General features: G+C 40.5%; 1 protein-coding gene across 1 annotated transcript in view; it reads right to left on the bottom strand.

Annotated features, from left to right (window-relative positions):
• LTBP3 (latent transforming growth factor beta binding protein 3) overlaps positions 1-23,508 on the bottom strand; it is an 88,196-nt gene that overhangs the window by 40,281 nt on the left and 24,407 nt on the right. The window contains exons 4-12 of the mRNA XM_072117836.1: positions 21,451-21,556; positions 18,641-18,733; positions 17,041-17,163; positions 15,451-15,609; positions 15,134-15,352; positions 6,447-6,466; positions 5,402-5,468; positions 1,800-1,895; positions 1,429-1,554 (exon numbers count right to left, since the gene is read on the bottom strand). Of these exons, the coding sequence (XP_071973937.1) occupies positions 1,429-1,554; positions 1,800-1,895; positions 5,402-5,468; positions 6,447-6,466; positions 15,134-15,352; positions 15,451-15,609; positions 17,041-17,163; positions 18,641-18,733; positions 21,451-21,556 (1,009 nt within the window). The remainder of the gene's footprint in view (positions 1-1,428; positions 1,555-1,799; positions 1,896-5,401; positions 5,469-6,446; positions 6,467-15,133; positions 15,353-15,450; positions 15,610-17,040; positions 17,164-18,640; positions 18,734-21,450; positions 21,557-23,508) is intronic.

Below are 23,508 nucleotides of genomic sequence, written 5' to 3' on the forward strand. Positions count from 1 at the left end.
ATATTTTACTGCAAAAGTAAAAAAATCTAATAAAATATTGAAAAGAAAAGTCCCAAGGAGGCGTACAGCAGCTATCTTCAATCAAGCCAAGGAGATTAAAAGTAAATAAGACCTAAAAAAGGAGCAATTTTGATTGCAAGTGTGGTTGAAATCAGGCTATAAAGCGTGGCTGAAGAACCCCTTTAAATTCAATTAAAACACCATAAAAACACAGCCCATGAGAAAATAATGTTATTGTTCCGTTAGGAGTGAGTGTATTTTTATAAAGGACACTTTACAAATTGCTTCAGTCCTGATTTGTGGGTTCTTTGATTCGTGGTTTGTTGCATTTGTCACTCTTGTATTATTGGAAGTAATTATTGGAGACATTTTCTATGTGATGTCCATCTTTGTCCTTAGTGCAATCAAAGTTATTTTTAAACCTACGGTATTTTAGCCCTGTCAAACCAAGCCATTTTTTGGTTATTGCACACCATGTGCTTTTATTTTCTAAATGTAAACTGTATTCTCCGGACTGATATTATTAACACTTTTTATAAATAAGAAGACCTGATTTTTTTATCAGAGAAAATAAGAATAAGTATTACCTTTTACCATACAGCATAAAATATTTGAGAAATGTATAGCTGACATAGGAGTCAAACCCTATAAATTAGTTCTTTTATTGGGGGGTTAACTTTTTTATTGTATAATTTAATTAGATATCAGTTTCCATTGGGCCTGTCAACTACCATATAACAACACTGACTCCCGACAATCAAATATGTGAGTACCACGGCATCTAAGAATTTTAATGCTCAGGATCACATAGTTCCTTTGGTCTGGGGAACTTTCCCAGAGAAATAATTTGACAAGCTTTATTGTGATTGCCGTGACATTGCTGTGATACAAAGACCAAAATGCGTTGTCTCTTGATGCTGCTTAAAGTCTGTAGAGTAGAAAATTCTTAACTCTGATAGACTTATATCATCTATGGTGGTCCAGAATTACTGAAAGATGTTTTCCTACCAAATACTTGTATGGCATGGCCAAAGGATCCAAAACCTATCACTAAATTGAATCCTCAAAGACTGTTTTCTGCATCTCCTGATAATGTATAGCTACCGTATTTGATGATACTACCAACGTTCTGGATAAAGGGTTATCCTGATCTTCCTCCTGAATGGCATGACAGGTCAAGCTCTGGATTTAGGCACTTCAAGCTGTTTCATAAAAAAGGAATAAAATGCCCTCTCACTCGGTTCACTATATAGAAGCACATGATAGTGACTACTTCTTCTACTTTTGGAAAAATTCATAACTGTTACTGTAACTATTACTGTCACTCTTAGTCACTTTATACATATGTGACTAATCTAGAGAGAATGCTTACATAACATCAGTGCAGACAAGGCACATGACTAACTCCAGTGAATCAGTTTTACTCACCTACACAAACCCTCTTCTCAGGATCTTGATAGTATCCAGGATTACAACTGCAGTAGAACCCTGTAGGGGTTGAGATGCATTCTCCGTGTCCACAAAGGTTTCTTATCATCTTACATTCATCAGTTTCTATGTAGGAAATAATCAGGTTATAAATGAACGTTGACATAATATATAAAGCAGCTAAGCAAGTTTCCTGGATCTTTTTTGCTTATTAGCAAGATAAATATATAAAAAGAATTCTGCTGACCTGATGTTGTCCCAAGGATCAGACTGTTACTCATAGAGAAATACTGTTTGTTTACAGATCAGACATTAGTGTTTCTTAGAAGAGAACTCCTTTAATGGTAGAAGCCAATTAGGCATTAACTTACCTGTCAATTGTGTTGGAGCAATCTCAGCAGCGCTGCGTGTGTCATATTCAGCAGGAATTTTTCGCACGGCCACAGTTGTGGGCTCCAAAATGAGTGCTAAAGATAGGACAGATTTGAAGTAGTGTTATCACTTATCATTTCCACATTACCATAGCAGTTGATTATGTTATAACAGTAAATAAAAAAATGTATATCAAATACATATGCTTCAAATGGGGTTATTTATTCCAGAGAAACGGTGGTCAATCGGTATATTATGAGGGCCTTAAATACAGAAGAAGGAATATTCTGATCATTATTCTACTATGAAATAAATTATATTGATTTGATGATGTGCAACACCCCTGCCAACGCATAGGTAAGGTGGTAGTTGCAAATAGCGTCCTCCCCATGTCAGGATCTATCTGGTGAGCCTGCGCAACTCACCCAGAAGTTAATGTTAGGATAACTTAGTGTAAATTGCAGCTGTAGATTCTGCCTGGAAAGGCAACAGTTAAATTGATATAAGTAATTATCCAATTATATTGCTGTATTTTTGACCAGGTGGAGTATAAAACCCCTGTGTAGTGGGAGCACATGGTCTTGTGCACCAGTGCTGCCACTGGTACACCTTGTGCACCAGTGCTGCTACAGATACTGATCCCAGGAACTGAGTCAGGAGACTCTAAACCCAGAGCTGCAGCTTTCACAATTTGGACACAGCTCCAACTCAACTATCCCAGCCTGCATCTACTATGAGGCTTGTGTAACATTCCTGCGGAACACCCTCCATGACCACTCCAATAACCAGAATCCAATGTTAATCGTGTTTATCCGTTGCCTGCTGCTTGAGGTTCAATAAAGAACTATAAGTTTATTTGCACAATGTTGCCTCCATCTGATCCCTGGATATGGCTGCTTACCACCACGAGCTTCCCCATCCATTACCCAGAGACTCATCCTACAGACACTCAGGAGTTGACCCAGGGAGAAACCAATACATCAGCCTCTCCCTCCTTATTTCTTGCACACCCCACCTCCTGGAGACCTGCCAGGCTGTAGGTCAGCCCTCCAGTCCCCATACAAAGCACCGTGACAACAGGTGACATAGGCCGCAATAGCAGGCAACTCCGGTATTCTGGGACCCGGCTGCCCCCAGGCCCACAAGAAAAGGCTAGGCCCCGGTGGGGGATGTTGCAAATGTCTTCAAGGATAGTTTAGAATCAAAGAAATCATTCAAACATAGTTAAGAGGGTAAAGGCTGTGATCCCTCCTGCTAAGCCTCGACCAGCTCAAGGGCACACTGGATCGGTTAGGCTAAAAATACAGGGACCTAACACTGCAATGCAAAGAGCGGCTTCTGCTTTGCGGAACAGCAGCGCCAAACTATATTAATATTGATGTGGTTCTTCAGTGCCACGGTTGCTCCCGCGATCCCTGTCTCGGATCACGGGTGTACCTGTGTACCTCCGTCCACCCTCACTCCCTCCGCAGCACCTGACTTAACCTTCCCGACTCAGGCTCCCCACTGGACTGCGGTGTGCACGTGCCCCCGTCTCTTAGGGTATGCGTGCAACTGACGGAAATTTAAAGGGCCAGCACACTGGTGATTGGTGCGCTGGCTAAACAGCTCCACTTTATAATCCGGGACCTCCCTTCCTGCCCCGCCGTATCTTTGTGCTTACACCTTAGAGAAAGCTCTCCTGCGATATCTGAGTATTTCTGTGTTCCTGTCTCTGTGTTCCTGTGTCTGTGTTCCCATGTTTCTGTGTTCCTGTTCCCATGTTCCTGCGTTCCTGTGTCCCGTGTTCCTGTGTTCCCGCTCCCATCTGCTTGGACCTCCCGTTGCTGACCCCAGATTGGATTTGACCTTGCGTCTCTGCCACCTGCCCTGACCCTGTGCCTGAACCTGACCTGAGATTGTCTTCTAGTAAGGTAGCTCGACCTTGGCACCCGTGGAACGACCTGGTGGTACTACGCCGCAGCAAGACCATCCTGCTTTGTGGCGGGCTCTGGTGAAGATCAGGTGCCACTTAGATTCTGGTCCCGGGTGTCGGCTAGTACGACCTCCCGCGGTGGTCCAGAGGATCCACTAATCCGAACCCTGACATTTAGGACTCATCACATCATAAATCAATTACTATGATTCTTATCAATCATACTCAGCCGTTCTCAGTCTGTGAAATCCAGGCACCAATACACAGACAATGCAATTTTAGCCTTTGACCTATTGCCCACGAGCAAGTGTGATACAATTTACTGCCATTGTGCTTGCAATGTAAGCTTGTCTGAATATCTGGCTTGAACACTTATAGACCGGAACTGTTAGTTTCCTCACAGTGCTTTTCCAGCAGCATCTCCCCATCACTGTGTTTCCCCAGTAGCAGCTCCCTTCAGAGTGCCCCCCAGCAGCAGCTCCCCCTCAAAGTGCTCCTCCAGCAGCAGCTCCCCCTCAAAGTGCTTCTCTAACAGCATCTCGCCCTTACAGTGCTCCCAAAGCAGCAGCTTTTCCTCGCAGTGCTCCCCAGCGATTGTTGTTGGAACCAAGAAGTAAGGTGTAGAGGAGATGTGTGGGGCACAGCGGGAAAAAATTGTGACAAACTCCCAATCATCTCAGATGGTGGGATTGCCCTGAAAATAATTGGGACTGTCCCGCCAAATCCATACATATACTTGTGATAAGGGCCTTATTTACAGTTCATGGCCTGAATATGGCTGCATAAGAGACCCATTTATACTTGATTATCATTATGATTCTCTTGTTCCTAACTCAATATATATACTATATACTCAATGGTGTGCCATCCCTATAGTTTACAAACTGTCCAAGGATAGCATTAAATTTTTACTATATATATATATATATATATATATATATATATATATATATATATATATATATATATACATAAACACACACATTTATATATTTCTCCTGAGGATGCCTATCCATAACTAGACACCCTAGGTGCAGGCCCTGAAGTGCCTAATGGTAATTACATCCTTGCCTGTGGTGTATTTGTGTGTAAAAATAATTGCAGCTTGCGCTACTTTTTTGCAGATAATAGGACACATTTACTAAAAACAGTGCATACTGCACTATGGGCAGTTTACCTGTGTAATGTGCCCATTCTTCATGAATCTGGTGCCCTCTGCACTGCTGCAACTTTTTTTTTGGTGCACCTTTAACCTGGGCCATGTGACACACTTCTGTCGGACTTTGCATGTGAAATCTGGCGCACGGCTGACTGAGCACCGGAACACCCATTTCAGTGCAGATATTTGTGTGCAGCTGTGACACAAAAAAAATTGTTGTCTTTTGCCACAGCCAGGTCCGCTATGAAATGTCCACAACAGAAATTCCTCCATGGACCAACCCATGTGTCCCTGGCGTTGCAGATTGAACATTATAAAAAAAGACATTCTGATACGAATACATGACAAACATGAAAAATTCACTAACCAACAATAAATATACAATCTTTGACAAAAAAAATGAAATTGCTGCTAGCACTTTAACATGGTTACGTCTCAGGGATATAAAAAAATAAGATACATTTGTGAACATTTATAACAAGAGTTTGAACAAATGATAGATCTGTAAGGTAGACTTTTTTTATTACCAGGCTTTGGTGGAATGAGGGATGGTAAAGTCATAGTTTCTTCCTGGTTTGTAATGAATACTGGAAGCTGGAATTTAAGCAGATAAAAGGTAAGTAATATAGGAGAATAATATATAATGTTATTCTCCTGCTGTACTGTAAACTAGCTTTAAAGCTCTGGTCATTTTTGCAAGATATAGTAAAATCATGGCGAAACTTTTAGGTTCCCTCCACATAGTACATATTACGCACAGCACAATATAGTACCAGAGAAGTACAGTAGGCGGGATTTATTCAAACCCTCCAACAAGCCGCTAAAATAATCAGAAGCAGAAATCTGGTTCTGCTGCAGAATTACTGCAGCATGTCAGTTTGCTGCTGCAGACATTCTGCAGGTTTTCATTAAAACAATAATGACTTTGGAAACGATACTGATCAGGGTGCGATCAGGCTTTGGTCAGTGAAAACCTGACATTTTTCATCAGAGTTCAATCAGTTTTCAGTCAGAGTTTGTTCAGTGTCTCAGTTTTTCACGCAAGTTTTTAATGCATTTTTCAATGCAATTTCAATGCGTTTTTCACATGCTGATAACGCACATGAAAAGGACTCAGGACTGGTCTATCTTTGATGCGTGAAAAACACATTGCACTTGCATTGAACTTGCATGTGTCTCAGAGTGCAGAGCGTTTTTGATGCATCTCCATAGATGTGTTTTTCACGTGCATGACTTGCAAAAGTAGAGCATGCTGAGATCGAAACGTGCATTAAAAAAAACACGTGTGTGTGCGTGAAAAAGAATGCAAGTCTGAAAAAGCCCATTGCTTACAATGGGTCAGAGTGCAATGCAAGTTCTGCGCGTCAAAAGCATGCAAAGAACATGCGCGTGAAAAACGCAAGTGTGAAAGGGGCCTAACTTGGCTTTCACAGTATGGAATGGATTTATATGTTTTAAGTAAGTATCTGGGTATACACAAAGCTCCCATATGAAAGAGACAAAAGTTATTAAATTAACCGATGGTACTATTGAATGCTCAACACAACAAGCACTGAAATGTACAATACTTACCATAGATTCGGTTACTTCACCTGTAACATAAAATAAATAAATTTAGAAAGATTTTCTTTTTTACTGCATGTTGTCAAAATCATGCATATATGGTACAAATTTCCTCCAACACTCCAAAACATACTGGTAGGTTGATTAGATTGTGAGACCCATTGGGGACAGAGACTGATTTGGCAAGCTCTGTGTAGCGCTGAGTAATCTGTGTGAGCTATATAAATAAAGAATTATTCTTACAGGCAGTCCCCTACTTAAGAACACTCGACTTACATACGAGCCCTAGTTACAAACGGACCTCTGGATATTGGTAATTTATTGTACTTTAGCCTTAGGCTACAATGATCAGTTATAACAGATATCACAGGTGTCTGTAATGAAGCTTTAGTGTTAATCCTGGTTCTTATGACAACCCAACATTTTTAAAATCCAATTGTCCCAAAGACCAAAAAAGTTCTGGTTGGGATTACAATGATAAAATATACAGTTCCGACTTACATACAAACTCACCTTAAGAACAAACCTACAGACCCTATCTTGTACGTAACCCGGGGACTGTCTGTATTATTACAAATTATTCAGCACTTGTGTATATTTGCCTAAACTGAATAGTATATACTGTATATCTTCTCAATTAAGGGAACCATGACTTTAAACCACTTTGATTCATTAACTCACTTAGGCTACATTCACACTGCCGTTGCCCACTGTACTGTAGAGAGGAGGAGAGGGAGAGTACCGCTCACCGTTGGGCGCTGTGCGCCCATTGCTGTCTATGAGTGACATATATCCGCCGTATATACGTCAGCCGTATATACTTACCTCGTGTGGCAGTTTGAATGTAGCCTTACTATTTCACTTTTTGATATGGACCACTCAAAATACTGTACAAGCAAATGTTAAAATATTTGCCACTGGTAGAATGACCATGTCACTATGTTCTGATATAGCTACCCAAAAAAACACTGGATTGGCACTGCTGGCCTCTGTATGCTAACAGAGATCCGGCAGTGACGAACTGTGCAGAGGCTGAGCAGGAGCACAGAGAGAGTTGAGTATAAGAAGTTTATTGTTTTTACAGCCCCCAACTATATTTATATTTTATTCTCGGACAATGCTTTTATGTATCTTCAATAGCATTCCAATAGCTGCAGCAGCCCACGCCCCAGGTGCTTTAATGCTCCTCCTTTATTACAATGTACATGCAATGACAGTGCCATTTTTATGTATTTTATGTTATGGCTTATATAATAACCACAGAACTGCACAAAGGCGATAACATATACATACAATGGAGATAAAATTAGAGAACACCACAAAATTTCTTAATGGTCGAGGTCAGCCCTATGTGAATATTTCCTAACATGAGTAGGAACACTGACCAAAGAACACTTCCAGATACCTGCAAATAATTGATTTTAATCTGGCACCCAGTGTTAATTTCCTTTATTATGTCGCAAACACTATTTAACTGGCTTAAAAAAAATGGTGTGCCATTTCAAAGTGACTGAAACCCTTCGGCAGCAGGTTGTCCAGATGAAGGCCAAAGGGATGACCCTTTCAGCCATGGCAAGAAATGTTGGTCGTTTTGAAGTCCACCAAGAAGCCTGGTCACCCTTGAAAAAGACAAATGCAAGAGAGGACAGAAAAATTGGAAGAATGGAGATATTTCGCCTGAGCCGTGCTGCCGTAAAGCTACAGTGAACTTGGAATGGAATAATTGTTTTTATATTTTTATAGAATGGACATTTTTAGACGCAGGAATACTGCGTATATTTATGATTTTGTTTATTCATTTTTAAATGAATTCTACGGGAAGGGAAGCATTTGAACTATTACCTAATTTTTCATATTTTTTTACAACTTTTTACAGGGTACTTGAACCTTAGCTGGTTTGATCACTTATACAACACACTGCAATACAACTGTATATTGTGAATATACTGCATCTCTGTTACATTTCGTCAGACTGTGATTGAAATTGACAAATGACAACTGTCATTACATTTGATCAGCATCATTTAATGATGTGATGTCACAGAGGATGGCGTTCATTGACCAAGACATTCATGAATGGCATGTTGGAAGATGGAAATGTTTTACCTTTAAATGGAACGGATGTGATTAGACAAATGTAAACTGCGTATTTAAAGGACACCTGTCATCAGGTCTGTGTCACTAGTCCTGTCACCTCTACCTGTTAGAGCCGCTCACAAAGATTCCATCCCAGCCTTTATCTAGTCAATTCATACATTAATCATTGTAAAATCATCTTTTCTTTATTATGTAAATGAGGCTGGTCACATGATCAGAGGCAGTGATGTCACCCCTGTTACCCCACCCCTCTCCTCCCCCTGCTCATGTCTGTGTCTAATGTACAGTAAAGCATTGCTAGTGTGTGTGCTGACATGCTGCATCCTCCTAATACACAGACATCAGCTACACAAGTACCTGACATGCTCTGCTATAACATGGCTGCCTGGAGCTGTTGTATCTCTCCTATACACACACAGGCTGCAGGGGGTGTGGCCACCAGCACATGGAGAAGCCATTACATGGAGCAGCTGTCAGTCAAGCACTGGGGTTGTGTCTGTGCCTCCCACTCATGAATAAGGTGGACAGCTTGAATATGCTAATGACTCATTGGACATTTCACAGGTCATTTGCATACAGATTTAGGACCTCATTGCTTAGGTTTACAGGCCTGTAGAGGGACAAAGAAGGGGTAGGAGCAATGCTCTCTAATGGCAGTTCATGAAAATATATTAAGTTTAGGGGGGTTATTTTGCATGATGGGTTCTCTTTAAGGGTTTAACCCCTTAACGCTCTGCGCCGTAGCTCTACGGCGCAGAGGTATAAGGGATGTATGAAGAGGGCTCACGGGCTGAGTCCTCTTCATACAAAGGTGGGGGTTTTTGCATAAAGCATAAAACCCCCACCGCTATTAACCCCCCCGTTGGCGCCGGCAAAATCGCCGGCGGCATTTAAAAGACGGCGGCGCGTGCGCGCCAGTGGCTCATTGTAATGAATGTGCTGCAAAAATGCCATATATTGCAATACAAAAGTATTGCAGTATATGGTAGCAGCGATCTGACCATCTAGGGTTAATGTACCCTAGATGGTCTAAAAGATAGTGAAAAAAAAAAGAAAAAAAAAAGTTTAAAAAATAAAAAAAATTAATAAAATATTAAAAATTCAAATCACCCCCCTTTCCCTAGAACTGATATAAAACATAATAAACAGTAAAAATCACAAACATATTAGGTATCGCCGCGTCCCAAAATGCCCGATCTATCAAAATATAAAAACGGTTACGGCCGGCGGTGACCTCCGAGGCGGGAAATGGCGCCCAAATGCCCGAAATGCGACTTTTACACCTTTTTACATAACATAAAAAATGAAATAAAAAATGATCAAAATGTCGCACAGACCTCAAAATGGTAGCAATGAAAACGTCGCTTCATTTTGCAAAAAATGACCCCTCACACATTTCCGTGCGCCAAAGTATGAAAAAGTTATTAGCGTCAGAAGATGGCAAAAATTTTTTTTTCTTTTTTGTACACATTCGTTTAATTTTTGAAAATGTATTAAAACACAATAAAACCTATATAAATTTGGTATCACCGCGATCGCACCGAACCAAAGAATAAAGTAGGCGTGTTATTTGGAGCGAAGAGTGAAAGTCGTAAAAACTGAGCCCACAAGAACTTGACGCACGTGCGTTTTTTTTTCAATTTTTCCACATTTGGAATTTTTTTTCAGCTTCGCAGTACATGGCATGTTAAAATAAATAACATTACGGGAAAGTAAAATTTGTTACGCACAAAATAAGCCCTCACACAGGTCTGTACACGGAAAAATGAAAAAGTTATGGATTTTTGAAGTTGGAGAGCGAGAAATGAGCCCAAAAACCCTCCGTCCTTAACCCCATAGCGCAATAAGACGTACCTGTACGTTTTATTGCGCATGGGGTAGTATGAAGAGGGTTCACGGGCTGAGCCCTCTTCATACACGCCGGGTGCTTGCTTCACAATGAAGCAAGCACCCGTCGCTAACACCCGCGATCGGTGCTTGTACCGATCGCGGGTGTTAACCCTTTCATTGCCGCCGGCAAAGCTACCGGCGGCATTAACGAGCCGGCGGCGCGTGGGCGCCGCCATCTTGGCTCCGATCGCCGCTCCCCGTGACGTCATCGGGGAGCGGCGATCCGTTGCCATGACAGCCTCGGATCACACAGTGATCCGAGGCTATCATGTTTTAGGCCATCTATTACAATGTGCGATCTGCACATTGTAATAGATGGTGTGCAAAATCCCTATATACTGCCATATTGTAGTATGGCAGTATATGGTAGGATCAATCAGACAACCTAGGGTTAAAGTACCCTAGGGAGTCTGAAAAATAGTAAAAAATTTTAATAAAAAAAAATAAAAAATAAAAAATTATATTAAAAAAACCTAAAAATTCAAATCACCCCCCTTTCCCTAGAACTGATATAAATATAAATAAACAGTAAAAATCATAAACACATTAGGTATCAGCGTGTCCGAAAATGCCCGATCTATCAAAATATAAGAATGTTTTTTTACTGCGTTTAACCCCATAACGGAAAATAGTGCCCAAAGTCGCAAATGGCATTTTTTTGCCATTTTGAAAAATATTAAAAAATCAATAAAAAGTGATCAAAAGGTCGTACAATTCTAAAAATAAAAGCATTGAAAACGTCATCAAAAGTCGCAAAAAATGACACCACCCACAGCTCCATACACCAAAGTATGAAAAAGTTATTAGCGCAAGAAGACGGCAAAATGAAGAATTTTTTTTTTGTACAGGAGGTTTTAATTTTTGTAAATGTATGAAAACATTATAAAACCTATACAAATTTGGTATCCATGTGATCGTATTGACCCAATGAATAAATTAGACATGTCATTTGGAGCGCACAGTGAAAGACGTAAAATCCACGCCCACAAGAAAATGGCGCAAATGCGTTTTTTCACCATTTTCACTGCATTCAGAATTTTTTTCCAGCTTCCCAGTATATGGCATAGACAATTAAATGCCATCACTATGAAGTGCAATTTGTTACGCAGAAAACAAGCCATCACACAGCTCTCTACATGGAAAAATAAAAAAGTTATAGATTTTTGAAGGTGGGGTGTGAAAAATAAAGACGCAAAAACGAAAAAGGGCCTGGTCCTTAAGGGGTTAAGGGGTTTAATGTCCAAATCAGGGAGACTTTGTGAAGCTGAATAGTTAAAATGGATTAGTCTGTGGAACATAGATACATATGGGGGCATTTACCAGTGCTTCTATGGCAGTTTCTGGCATAGAAGCATTGAAATAATCACAATTTCTTCAAGAAATTGCAATTATTTTCATGGTTGTACCACCTCCATGCCATGTGAGAGTGGATGTGCGCTGACCTTCGGCGGAGTGGGCAAACTCGGGGTGTTTCTGTCCCCAAAAATCTTCAAACACTAGTTTTTTACACAAAACAGATCCGCCCAACAGATACACCGAGAGACCCCTGCATGGCCTTTACCATACCACAATTTAGCAATTCCCCCATAGTTTGTGAAAAGCAAATGCAGTTGTTTGTAAAGACATAGGAACTATATACACTCACCGGCCACTTTATTAGGTACACCATGCTAGTAATGGGTTGGACCCCCTTTTGCCTTCAGAACTGCCTCAATTCTTCGTGGCATTGATTCAACAAGGTGCTGGAAGCATTCCTCAGAGATTTTGGTCCATATTGACATGATGGCATCACACAGTTGCCGCAGATTTGTTGGCTGCACATCCATGATGCGAATCTCCCGTTCCACCACATCCCACAGATGCTCTATTGGATTGAGATCTGGTGACTGTGGAGGCCATTTGAGTACAGTGAACTCATTGTCATGTTCAAGAAACCAGTCTGAGATGATTCCAGCTTTATGACATGGCGCATTATCCTGCTGAAAGTAACCATCAGATGTTGGGTACATTGTGGTCATAAAGGGATGGACATGGTCAGCAACAATACTCAGGTAGGCTGTGGCGTTGCAACGATGCTCAATTAGTACCAAGGGGCCCAAAGAGTGCCAAGAAAATATTCCCCACACCATGACACCACCACCACCAGCCTGAACCGTTGATACAAGGCAGGATGGATCCATGCTTTCATGTTGTTGATGCCAAATTCTGACCCTACTATCCGAATGTCGCAGCAGAAATCGAGACTCATCAGACCAGGCAACGTTTCTCCAATCTTCTACTGTCCAATTTCGATGAGCTTGTGCAAATTGTAGCCTCAGTTTCCTGTTCTTAGCTGAAAGGAGTGGCACCCGGTGTGGTCTTCTGCTGCTGTAGCCCATCTGCCTCAAAGTTCGACGTACTGTGCGTTCAGAGATGCTGTTCTGCCTACCTTGGTTGTAACGGGTGGCGATTTGAGTCACTGTGGCCTTTCTATCAGCTCGAACCAGTCTGCTCATTCTCCTCTGACCTCTGGCATCAACAAGGCATTTCCGCCCACAGAACTGCCGCTCACTGGATGTTTTTTCTTTTTCGGACCATTCTCTGTAAACCCTAGAGATGGTTGTGCGTGAAATTCCCAGTAGATCAGCAGTTTCTGAAATACTCAGACCAGCCCTTCTGGCACCAACAACCATGCCACGTTCAAAGGCACTCAAATCATCTTTCTTCCCCATACTGATGTTCGGTTTGAACTACAGGAGATTGTCTTGACCATGTCTACATGCCTAAATGCACTGAGTTGCCGCCACGAGCAGTTGGACAGGTGTACCTGTGAGTGTATATGTAACACAAATAGCCATGTTCAAATATACTATTGATTTGAATATATTGATTTGTAAAGTGCTGCGGAATTTGATGGCGCTATATAAATAAAGATTATTATTATATACCTTTTCTCTATTGGTATAGAGGTTATTTTCATAAGTTACTCCATTACACACCAGGGGGATCCGAGATAGACAGCAGATACATTATTATAGCAAGGTTTGCAGGTGTCTGATTAATTTATCCAAAATTTTACTCTCTTTAGCAGTATGTTGAAGTGATCTGACATAGTTTGCAATCCATTTAACCCATTTGCACACCACAATGTACTATAACATTGGCAGCTGCTGTGGGGATCCGCCATTTTAGACGAGGCGCAGGAGATGACGGCTGCAATGGGTGACAGTGAGAGCACCCTTGGGGGCTCTTGTAGAGGTACGTCAGCATATCGAGAAATGTCCATGTGATGTACCATGTCCTCAATGAAGGACAAGTTCTGGTCAGTCAGTCAGTGGTGTGCCAGCAGGATGGAGGCGGATCTAATAGCACCTTCAAGAGGTCGGGAAGTTGGCTCCAGAATCCCGAACTAGGTGGTGTTCTGCCATGTCAGAGCAGTTGCGTACAAAGCAGCGCAGAAGACTTTTGCACCAGTAAGGAGGGACATGGGTCTTTACAGTCCTGGTGCCAGATTCACGCCACTTGTGCAAAGGCGTAGTTTAGTCTCATTTGTGTACACAGTATGGACTCTTTGGGGAGAATATTTCTCACGGGTAACCAAATCGAATACTGGCACTGAGTCTCCCAGAGGGAGGCTAAATACTATATGTATCAAGATGGGTGGGATCACATTGTCCTCCACATGAATGGAAATGTCTGAGAGGTTGAACAGTTTGGAGTTTCTTGAGGCAGGGTATGTAGTTTCCAGTTAAAAGACTATTTGTAGACTCATAGGAGCAATTTCATTTCCTGTATAATTCTAGTTAGACTATCCCTCATGTTATCTATGTAATACCTAGTGTTTTCTTGGTTTGTATAAAATGTCTCAGAGCAATTAATCGTTGAATTTGAAATGATGGTTGTTTTGGGAGTCTGTGGGGGACATTCGATCTTAGCAATGAGGGAATCATTGCGTTCTTTTTGTCCCTTACTATACACAGTCTTTGGTGACTTGTTATTTGCACATTTATGATATCTACTATTGGTAAAATCCTGATTGCTGTTGTATTGATATATGTGATCATTTATATTTTTGCATTTTTTAGTGTAATTATATAATATTCTTAGTTTTAAGATTTTTTTATTTTTCACTCGGGTAGGTATTTTGTCTTGATTTGTAGTGGAGGTCCATATTTTTTGGACAACGAAAAAAAAATGGCAAAACTAAGCAAGGGGAGAGTCTACCCAGGGTCAGCTCCAGGTTTCAGTAGCACCCTGGGCGACAGAGCCTCATTAGACCCCACTGCAGTGAACTCACAGTCTCCTGTTCCCTAAAATATTCCCTAGTTTATCATACCAAATAGCCCTCATCATGGTTCTTTTATATACAGCCCCATCATGGTTATTGTATGTAAGCCCCCTGACACCCCATGGATTATATATAGCTACCTCACCCCAATGGATTCCTTATGTACCGCCCCCCAGCAGCTCTGGGCCCTGACACTTGCCCAGGTATGCCCGGTGCTGAAGCTTTCCCTGAGTCTACCCCTCTGGAAAACCTTCAATTGAAATTTAGTTTCTCCTGTTTCTTGAAGGATGCTGCTCGATGAGTACTTCAACATTTCCTAGCTTTAGTGTCACTTCTTTCAGGCCTTCTACAGGGATCACTTTAACAAAGTCCATTTCATTGCCATTCTATAGAATTATTATGGATATTTATGTACTGAAATTAGAAAATGACTTATGTTTACCTTCGTTAGAATCAGTTTCTGGTATCTTTTGAGGTGGATGAAATTCTGGGATATTTAGAGGTGGACCCACATCAGGAATTCTTGGATGAATAACCTGCTGGTCCCCTAAATCTGGCTGCAACTGCAGAGTGATTTCACTTTGACCCTGAATCATAAACGTATGATGAGTGCTGAAGATGTGATAACCTTTTCCAGCGGGGCAGATCTCTGCAAAAGATTCTAAAAGAAAAATAAAGAAGGAGTTTAAACTGTTACACGTACCTAATGGTCTTTAATAGTTATAAAGGAAATTATGGGATATAGTTGTCCATTCCTACCTGTTCCCTCAGCTGGACACGCTTCACATTGAGGACCCCAAGCCTTTCCAACACTACAGCAACATAACTGTTGAGTCATTCGAATAGAAATAGGATGCTGACATTGTCCTTCTTGACCTATTAGCCTGTAGCACAGACTTTTCACATCAGACTTCTCCTCTATGAGATAAAACTATTGTTAGTTTAATATGCTGTTATAAAATGAATCTCATAAATTACTTAATCACATTACAAGCTTGTTAAAATCTTTCAGCAAACTCTTAGAAATGTGGCTCAAATGGGAGGCAATGGGTTAACGTGAAATATCTTTAATAATAATAAAGCTTTATTTATATAGCACCAGCATATTCCAAAGTGCAGTAAAGATCATGATATACATATATAAAATTACAGAATAATAACATAATAAAAAAAAACAATAGGAATTAGGGCCCTGTTTGTAAGAAGGGGTGACACAGAAGTATGAGGATGAAGGGGTGACACAGAAGTATGAGGTAGAGCCTCTACCACTATTCCAACTTCCCTCCTACCTGTATGCCCACTCCATATGAGCTTGGTATTGCAGCCACTTTACCTGGGTTGGTTACTCTGGGATCACATTCTGAATAGCATTTTTTAGCACTTAGCACTTTTCTCACATTTGTATTTGTTATACAGTCTTGGCACTAGCACTTTGTGTATTGCAGTCTTTACAACAGAGCACTTGAGCGATACCAACTTCATCATATATCATATATTGCACAAATGGAGACAGGTAGCATAGTTTAATTGTACCCATTTGGGTTCATTGTTTGTATTGTGTACCTTGAGGTAGGCTGATACTTTTTAAATGCTTTTAAATGTATGTCTTATTCTTCTGGTTTGTTGCCTAATAAAATGTATAATGTTTGGATTTATCTAATTGAGTCACTTTTGTGCAATCCTTTGTCTTGCTTGAGTTAGTATATGTGTTTGTTTGCACAGACTCTTTTTACCTTGCTGGTTGTGCTAATCGGTTTTTATATATACAACTATTTCCATATTGTATTGCTGCATAATCATACGGGAGTGGGGAACAGTGAGTAACATTTTATTCATTTTCAACTCTCCTATAGCCATTTTACCTACAAATATGTTGACTGTTCAACCCCATTTAGGGCTCACTCAGATGGGTATTTTTGACATCCATTTGCTATCCATATTTTTTAGCATACAGACTGATTGATTTCTATCACATGTCCATGTTTTTTCATGGATGTGCAGATTGTGAGATGACATCCGTATGTGGTCTGGTTTTTCTGAAATGTTGCTAGGCAACCAGGTGGGTAGGCCGGGAAATAGATTAGAAATCCATCCATATTTTTTGTGAATATGAAAAGAAGGTTGATATATACGGATGTGAAAAACTAATGAAGATACAATAAAGATTGCACACGAACATCACACATTTTTTGCAGACACACAATGGAAACACCCATTTGAATGAGCCCTTAGCCTGTTTTTTTTATGTTACTTTGAGGCAATTATCAGTAGGAATCATCCATTTATAATGCTTGATTTTAAAACGATAACATAAACTTGGCATTCATAAAACAATAAATGGAGACTCACGTGTACAGCGCATCTGAGAAGAGATAAATACATATCCATGTTTACATGCACATCTGAAGCTTCCTTGTGTGTTCAGACACTCGCCATTTTGGCATACTCCTTGCATACTGCACTCATTTATATCTGTAGGAAGAGAAGATACAGTTGAAACCAGAAGTTTACATACACTATATATGCATGTTTTTCTCACTATTGGACATGAAATCAGAATAAACCTTTCCCAAAAATTAGAGAATACAAGCATAGTTGGTAGAGGCATTACTGGCGGAGTTCCCATCTGAGGGCTCAGTGGCAGTACAGGACCAAGGAGGAGTAAGTAGCGAAAGTAGCAGGGGCAAGAGTACCATCTTGGAGGGGAGGGTTAGCAGGGCCACAAGGTGGAACAACCTGTTATTTTCTTCACAACATCCACTAGTGGTGCCCTCAGATATGGCTCGGGAGACACCTGTCAGTGGTCACTCAAAGGTGAATGTGAATTACATGGTGGATGAGTATCTGATGACACATATCCTGGTAGTGGGTACCCTTTCCATTAGATTTCTGGGTTGGTAAACTGGACATGTGGCCAGAGCTTGCCCTCTATGCTTTAGAGATGCTGGCCTCCTTGTGGCAGGTGTCCTATCCGGCACAACTGGGGGTGTCATCGCAGCGCCTGAATGAGTGGCTACCTTCTTCTCTGCCTCTTACACTTACACCGCCAAATCCACCTCCCTCTGGACTTCTGATCCTTGTCTAAAATTATTATTTTATTTGTTTAACATTATCTGGCCTGTTTTCTTCATTTCATCTTTTGTGGCAGTGAGAGTTCTACCATCACCATAGACAGGGATCCTTTACTGTAGGAGACTTTCTGCCGCAGGAGTTTGTTAAGGCGTATTCTTTGTATGTGTTCAAGGCCTGGATACCTTGATGGACTTTTTCCAACCTTATATACTATGAAACTCTGATGATGTCAACATCCCAGCCAATCACAGGCATTCTTAGGGGCTGTAAGTTGCTTTATTGGCTACTTCAGCGGTCATTTAAGCAGTTCGACGCTTTTTCCCAAACCTGGGTCCTGAACAGCAGCTTTTGTTCGGCATCCAGGGTGCGGAACCCACCAAATTCAGTACGGACCCGAATTGTACGCTTTGGGTTCCCTCATCACTAGTCATGACCTGAATACTCTTTTTAAATTAGTTAACAATATATTGATAAGAAAAATCCTTAACTTCCTTTATCACAGTATATATGCCACCCATCAGCCACCATTAGGTGGAGCTCAATGCAGTTATATTTCTATAGGTACTATTCAAGACAAACACATGGTGTAACATAATGTTTTATTCACATTTTACTCAAAATTTGTTAAAAGGTGTGATCTTGCGTTAAACAGTGAAATGTATTTTGCTGAGTTTTTGTACCTATATAGTCCACAAAAGCTCTAAATGCAAAAGCAATTGTAATATAATAAAATCATTCCGGCATGCATACATCACATTACTACTAAAAAGTGTCTTGACAAGTTAACAAAACCATATAGCAGACAGTGGTATATAACATTATGAGGGTAAAAGAGTTGTACCTCTTACCCATGGAGCACTGGTTATTAGATATTTACCCTGGCAGTGAGTGCTGTTGAGTCTTTTATAACCCTGAGGGCAGTCTGAACCAAGCTCTCCCCGGAATGGTGCAGTTTTCTGTGTGCCAGAATCTGTAAAGCAGCACAAAATGTTATGTATACTCTCTGTACAATATGCATGACTAGTTAATACACCTCATCCGCCAGCCCATCCCCCTCGCTATTGTCCCGTGTATTTTTCTTCCAACTGCTCTGGAAAATCTGAATCCAAATTCTGAGAGAAGTGAGAAAAAAAGAAAGGGAGGGGATGGAGGAAGGGATATGTATATACAGGGAAAATGATCTGCGTTCTCCAGCCAAAACCTGCTGAACCTTTTCTTCATGGGTGTTGATTTCCAGAAACTTTTCACTCTGCACAAAGTTTAGCAGTTGTTCGTAACAAATGTAAAATACAGATTTTTAGTAGAGAAATAGTAAAAAAAAGCCATAGAAGAATGTCATAGAAAACGTGTGCAAGATACAATATAATCTTAAGTCCATCTCATATCCAAGCTGCATCCTAATATCCTGAGCTGATCCCTTGGGCATTATGTGGTATCAGCCTTTCCCTGGCAGCTCATCCATATTAAGCCTCTTTCTACAGTCTCTGACTACGAAGCATAGCTTTAGTTTTCTCCAGTATTCTCCACTATTTTAAAGTCACAAAATCTATTATTGAACGTTTTAAAATGTTTATCTGCCTACATTTTTGCATCATATTTAATGTCACTTTAGTAATTCATACACTTAGCAAATGTAAAATGTAGCAAGTGTAAAAGTGTAGCAAGTGTAAAGTATATCTAATGCTTATATACAGCTGCCAAGTTTACTAGGGGGAATTTAGCTTGAACATCTGGATTTTAGTGTTAAATTAGGTGCAACATAGCAAACTTTTCGGGAGTTTCACATTGGCGTGTGTGCTGTGCGTCCATTGCACTTCCATTGTGTTTAGTCTCCGTTTTGCTTCCATTTTGTCTCCGCGTCCACAAAAGAAATGAAGGTTTAACACTGCTTTGAAAACATGACAACTGGTTTCTCAACGTTACCAATGAAAAAAAACTGTTGTGGACAATTTTTCCATAGACAATGGATCACTGAAAAAAAGTCAATATGAAAACACCCATTGAAAACCATGGCTTTGTGGGGCATCTGTGAAAATCACTGAGCCAAGGATGTGAAAACCAACACCAATTCAAAAAAAGACCTAAATATACACCAATATGAAATATTCAAAAATTTGTGAAAAAAGACAAAAATGTGATAAATTGTGTTTATGGGATCATGTGTATCTATTACCACACTTTATTGCATCAACTGCAATATTAGGTTAATCGTGTAATAACAGGCAGTCTGTGTTGCTTTATAGTGCACCTGTTTCCAATTTTAATATTAAGAATTGGTCCCTTTAGGTTGACCTCATCTTTTACTCTGGTTTGTGGTATGCAACATTATACCGGTATATTCATCAGTCTTACTTTGAATAATAGAAAGCAAATTTAAAGTAGAGCACTTTTTTTAAAATTCTATGCTTGTTTCACTCTTTTCTGTTTATTTTAATTCTTTTGTAAATCTAAAAAACCTTTTTCAAATGGCTTAGTAGCTTTTCAAATGTAGTTGGTGCAATAAATCACCTAAAATCAGGTGAAATGGCATTCAATTCGATTCAAACTGCAACAAGGATGTGAAACTGTAACTGTCCACATCTACAGCATCATCCATGAAACAGATCATAAGGAGCATAAAAGATGAATCTGTAAGACCCCTTTTATACTTGCGTTTTTCACGGACGTGTTCTGCGTATGCTTTTGACGTGCAGAACTTGCATTGCACTCTGACCCATTGTAATCAAACGGCTTTGTCAGAACTGCATTTTTTTTCACGCACACTTGTGTTTTTTAAATGCGCTTTTAAATCTCAGCATGCTCTACTTTTGCAAGTCACGCGCATGAAAAACGCACCATACAAGTCTATGGAGACACATCAAAAACGCATGCAAGTCCATTGCAAGTGCAATGCGTTTTTTCACTGATCAATTGCCATAGAAAAGATAGACCAGTCCTGATTCCTTTGCACATTGAAAACAAGCGTTAAAAACTGAGACACTAAACCAGTGATGGCGAACCTTTTAGAGCCTGAGTGCCCAAACTTTATCCAAAAGCCACTTATTTATTGCAAAGCGCCAGCACAGCAATTTAAGCAGTAATTTATGTCTCTTTGTTCTTTGATAACTTTCAATTGTTCAGCCTCCCAAGGACACCGATGCAGTTGAAAGGTGGAGGGCAATTCATCTATCATTTTAGGAAGATTCTGTAGGAAGATTCTTTGAGTTCCGTCTGGTGAACCTCATGCTGGGGTGATGGTCTGGGTGCCCACAGAGAGGGCTCCGAGTGCCGCCTCTGGCACCAGTGCCATAGGTTCGCCACCACTGCACTAAACCAACTCTGACTGAAAACTGACTGAACTCTGATGAAAAATGTCATGGCCAATTCAGAACATATGGCCTCCTTAAGTTGATATGAAAATTAGCTCATACTCCCTAATGGGGCAGAGAAAAATAGATCACATATACATTTCCTGGGGCCTTATCTTTTAAATGAGTGAATGGAATAAATTAAAGATAGTGAGGTATGCCATTAAGCATTTAGTACTAGGAAATGGTTCATCTTTAAGAGAACAGGAAAGTAACCATTGCACTGTAGCAAAGACAGGAAATTCAGTAACACAAAAAGGCAGAAATTATTCTACACATAAGTAAAAACTTTTTTTCCATTGAGATAAAAATGTACTATTTAACTTTATTGTATACTCACATGGTAACTGGGGGCACTTGTTACATTTGTGGTGTCCCCACGATGTTCCCACACTGCCACAACAATCTTCTTCCTTAGTCAGTCCAGGTAGGGGATTAGAGCCACACTATAATGAAAGAAAACAATCCTTTATGTACATGGGCATAACCTACAGGTATATTGTTCTTTCTAGTAAATTACTAAGTAGTTTTAATTTACGGTACCCTTCCTGTTGGACAAGTACGGTAGCACATTAAGAGTGGTTCTGTTCTATATAATCAGGGACTATACTAAGGGAAGGTTTTAAAACAGCTTACCGACCAGATTGTCTCATTTATGCCTCATTTATTGTCACTATGCGTCAAAAATAATTCATTTATTTTTTGCTGCACATACAGTACTTCTGTGCACCAAATTAAATAAATTTGTGCGCCACATTAATCTATTACAGTGTAGAAGCCAGCTAGTGGGATATACGACTGTTGTGTCCTACGACACAGGTAATAAATTCCTCTCACTGTCTTTCTATGCTTCAAACAAAACTCAGAGATAAAACTTACTGCCTGCAGCCAACACTAGGGGGAGTTCAATGCAAAGCAATGAATACAGATACCAGTCAATCAAAGGAAAAATTTTAAAATCTCTTAAGGGGTTTGCCCACAAAGGAAAGTTAGGCCCTGTCCACGGAATAGTGCTGAGACCCCCACGGATCATAAAAACGAGGGGTCCGACCGATCCCTCGCTGCTCCTTAGACTAATGACAAATGACCGTTCTGCTCCATTAATCTCAATGACTGAGAGTTTTCTGACATTGAGTGTGTTAAAGGAAACCTACCATTTAGAATGGCAGGGGTAAGCTGTAAGTACCGGGCACCAGCTCAGGGTGAGCTGGTGCCGGTACTTACTTTCGTTAGTGTTATAAACCGCGGTACCGCGGTTTTAACACTTTTTAAACTTTAGAGCAGAAGGGGCTTCGCTATTTCCTATGTAGGCGCGCGCACGATCGTGCGCACGCAGCGCCGAAGCCTCCTCTGCTCTAAAGTTTAAAAGTGTTAAAACCGCGATACCGCGGTTTATAACACTAACGAAAGTAAGTACCGGCACCAGCTCACCCTGAGCTGGTGCCCGGTACTTACAGCTTACCCCTGCCATTCTAAATGGTAGGTTTCCTTTAAGCTTACGTAATGTAACCATAAAAATCACAGCTATAATAAGGGTCAGGAAGATGAGTGCCAATGTCCATCAAGGATTGGCGTGCAGAGATTTAATGCTCTTTTAATTTTCTTTTCTGGTAAACACTATGATAAAAAAAATGTGTACAAGATCTGCTTTAAAAACTGTGTATCTGGTAGCTATCTTGTGTGTAGGGTCAGGCTACACAATTTTCTTCCACAATATTTATCTCATTTGGCCTTTTTGCACAAGATTGTAGCTAACTGTATAAACTCATTATATATATGCGCATTCGCTGCCTTATGTGAATCGTCATGGTGGTGTTACATACTGCATGTCTTACATTCTACTGCATTCAGAACTATTTTTTAGCAGTGTGGCTGAATCAGATATGCTTCTCATGCTTTACATGCTAATTGTATTTCCTGAAATTAAAATAAATGGCCAGACTTAGAAAAAGTGTCATGTTGTCAAATGGTGATTTGCAAAAAAAAAAAAAAAAAATCAGTACAGGCATACAGGGCCTCTAAAATGTGCCAGAATAATTAAAGGGATTGTCCAAGGGTATAAAACAAACCTTGGGTGGCTGGGATGGGGCGGGTTAAAACAAACAAACATGTACTTACCTCCGCGGTACAAACAGGGGCACAGAAACTGCACTGTGCTATGTGGCCAGCCGTGCCCACCTGTCTCGCATGATACAACGCTAGGACTGGAAGCTAAATGTAGCATGGCTTCGGTGTCCCTGTTTGTTTACCTGGGGCACAGACAGGAGAGATCGCAGCGCTGGATGCAGGGAGGTAAGTACATGTTTATTTTTTTTTTACCCGCCCCATCCTGGCAACCTGAGGGTTTTTTATTCCCTCGGACAACTGCTTTAAGAGGCCGAAGCCTCAGGTTGGTGAG

Source organism: Engystomops pustulosus, chromosome 7, assembly GCF_040894005.1.
Source record: "Engystomops pustulosus chromosome 7, aEngPut4.maternal, whole genome shotgun sequence".
NCBI classification, from domain to species: Eukaryota; Metazoa; Chordata; class Amphibia; order Anura; family Leptodactylidae; genus Engystomops; species Engystomops pustulosus.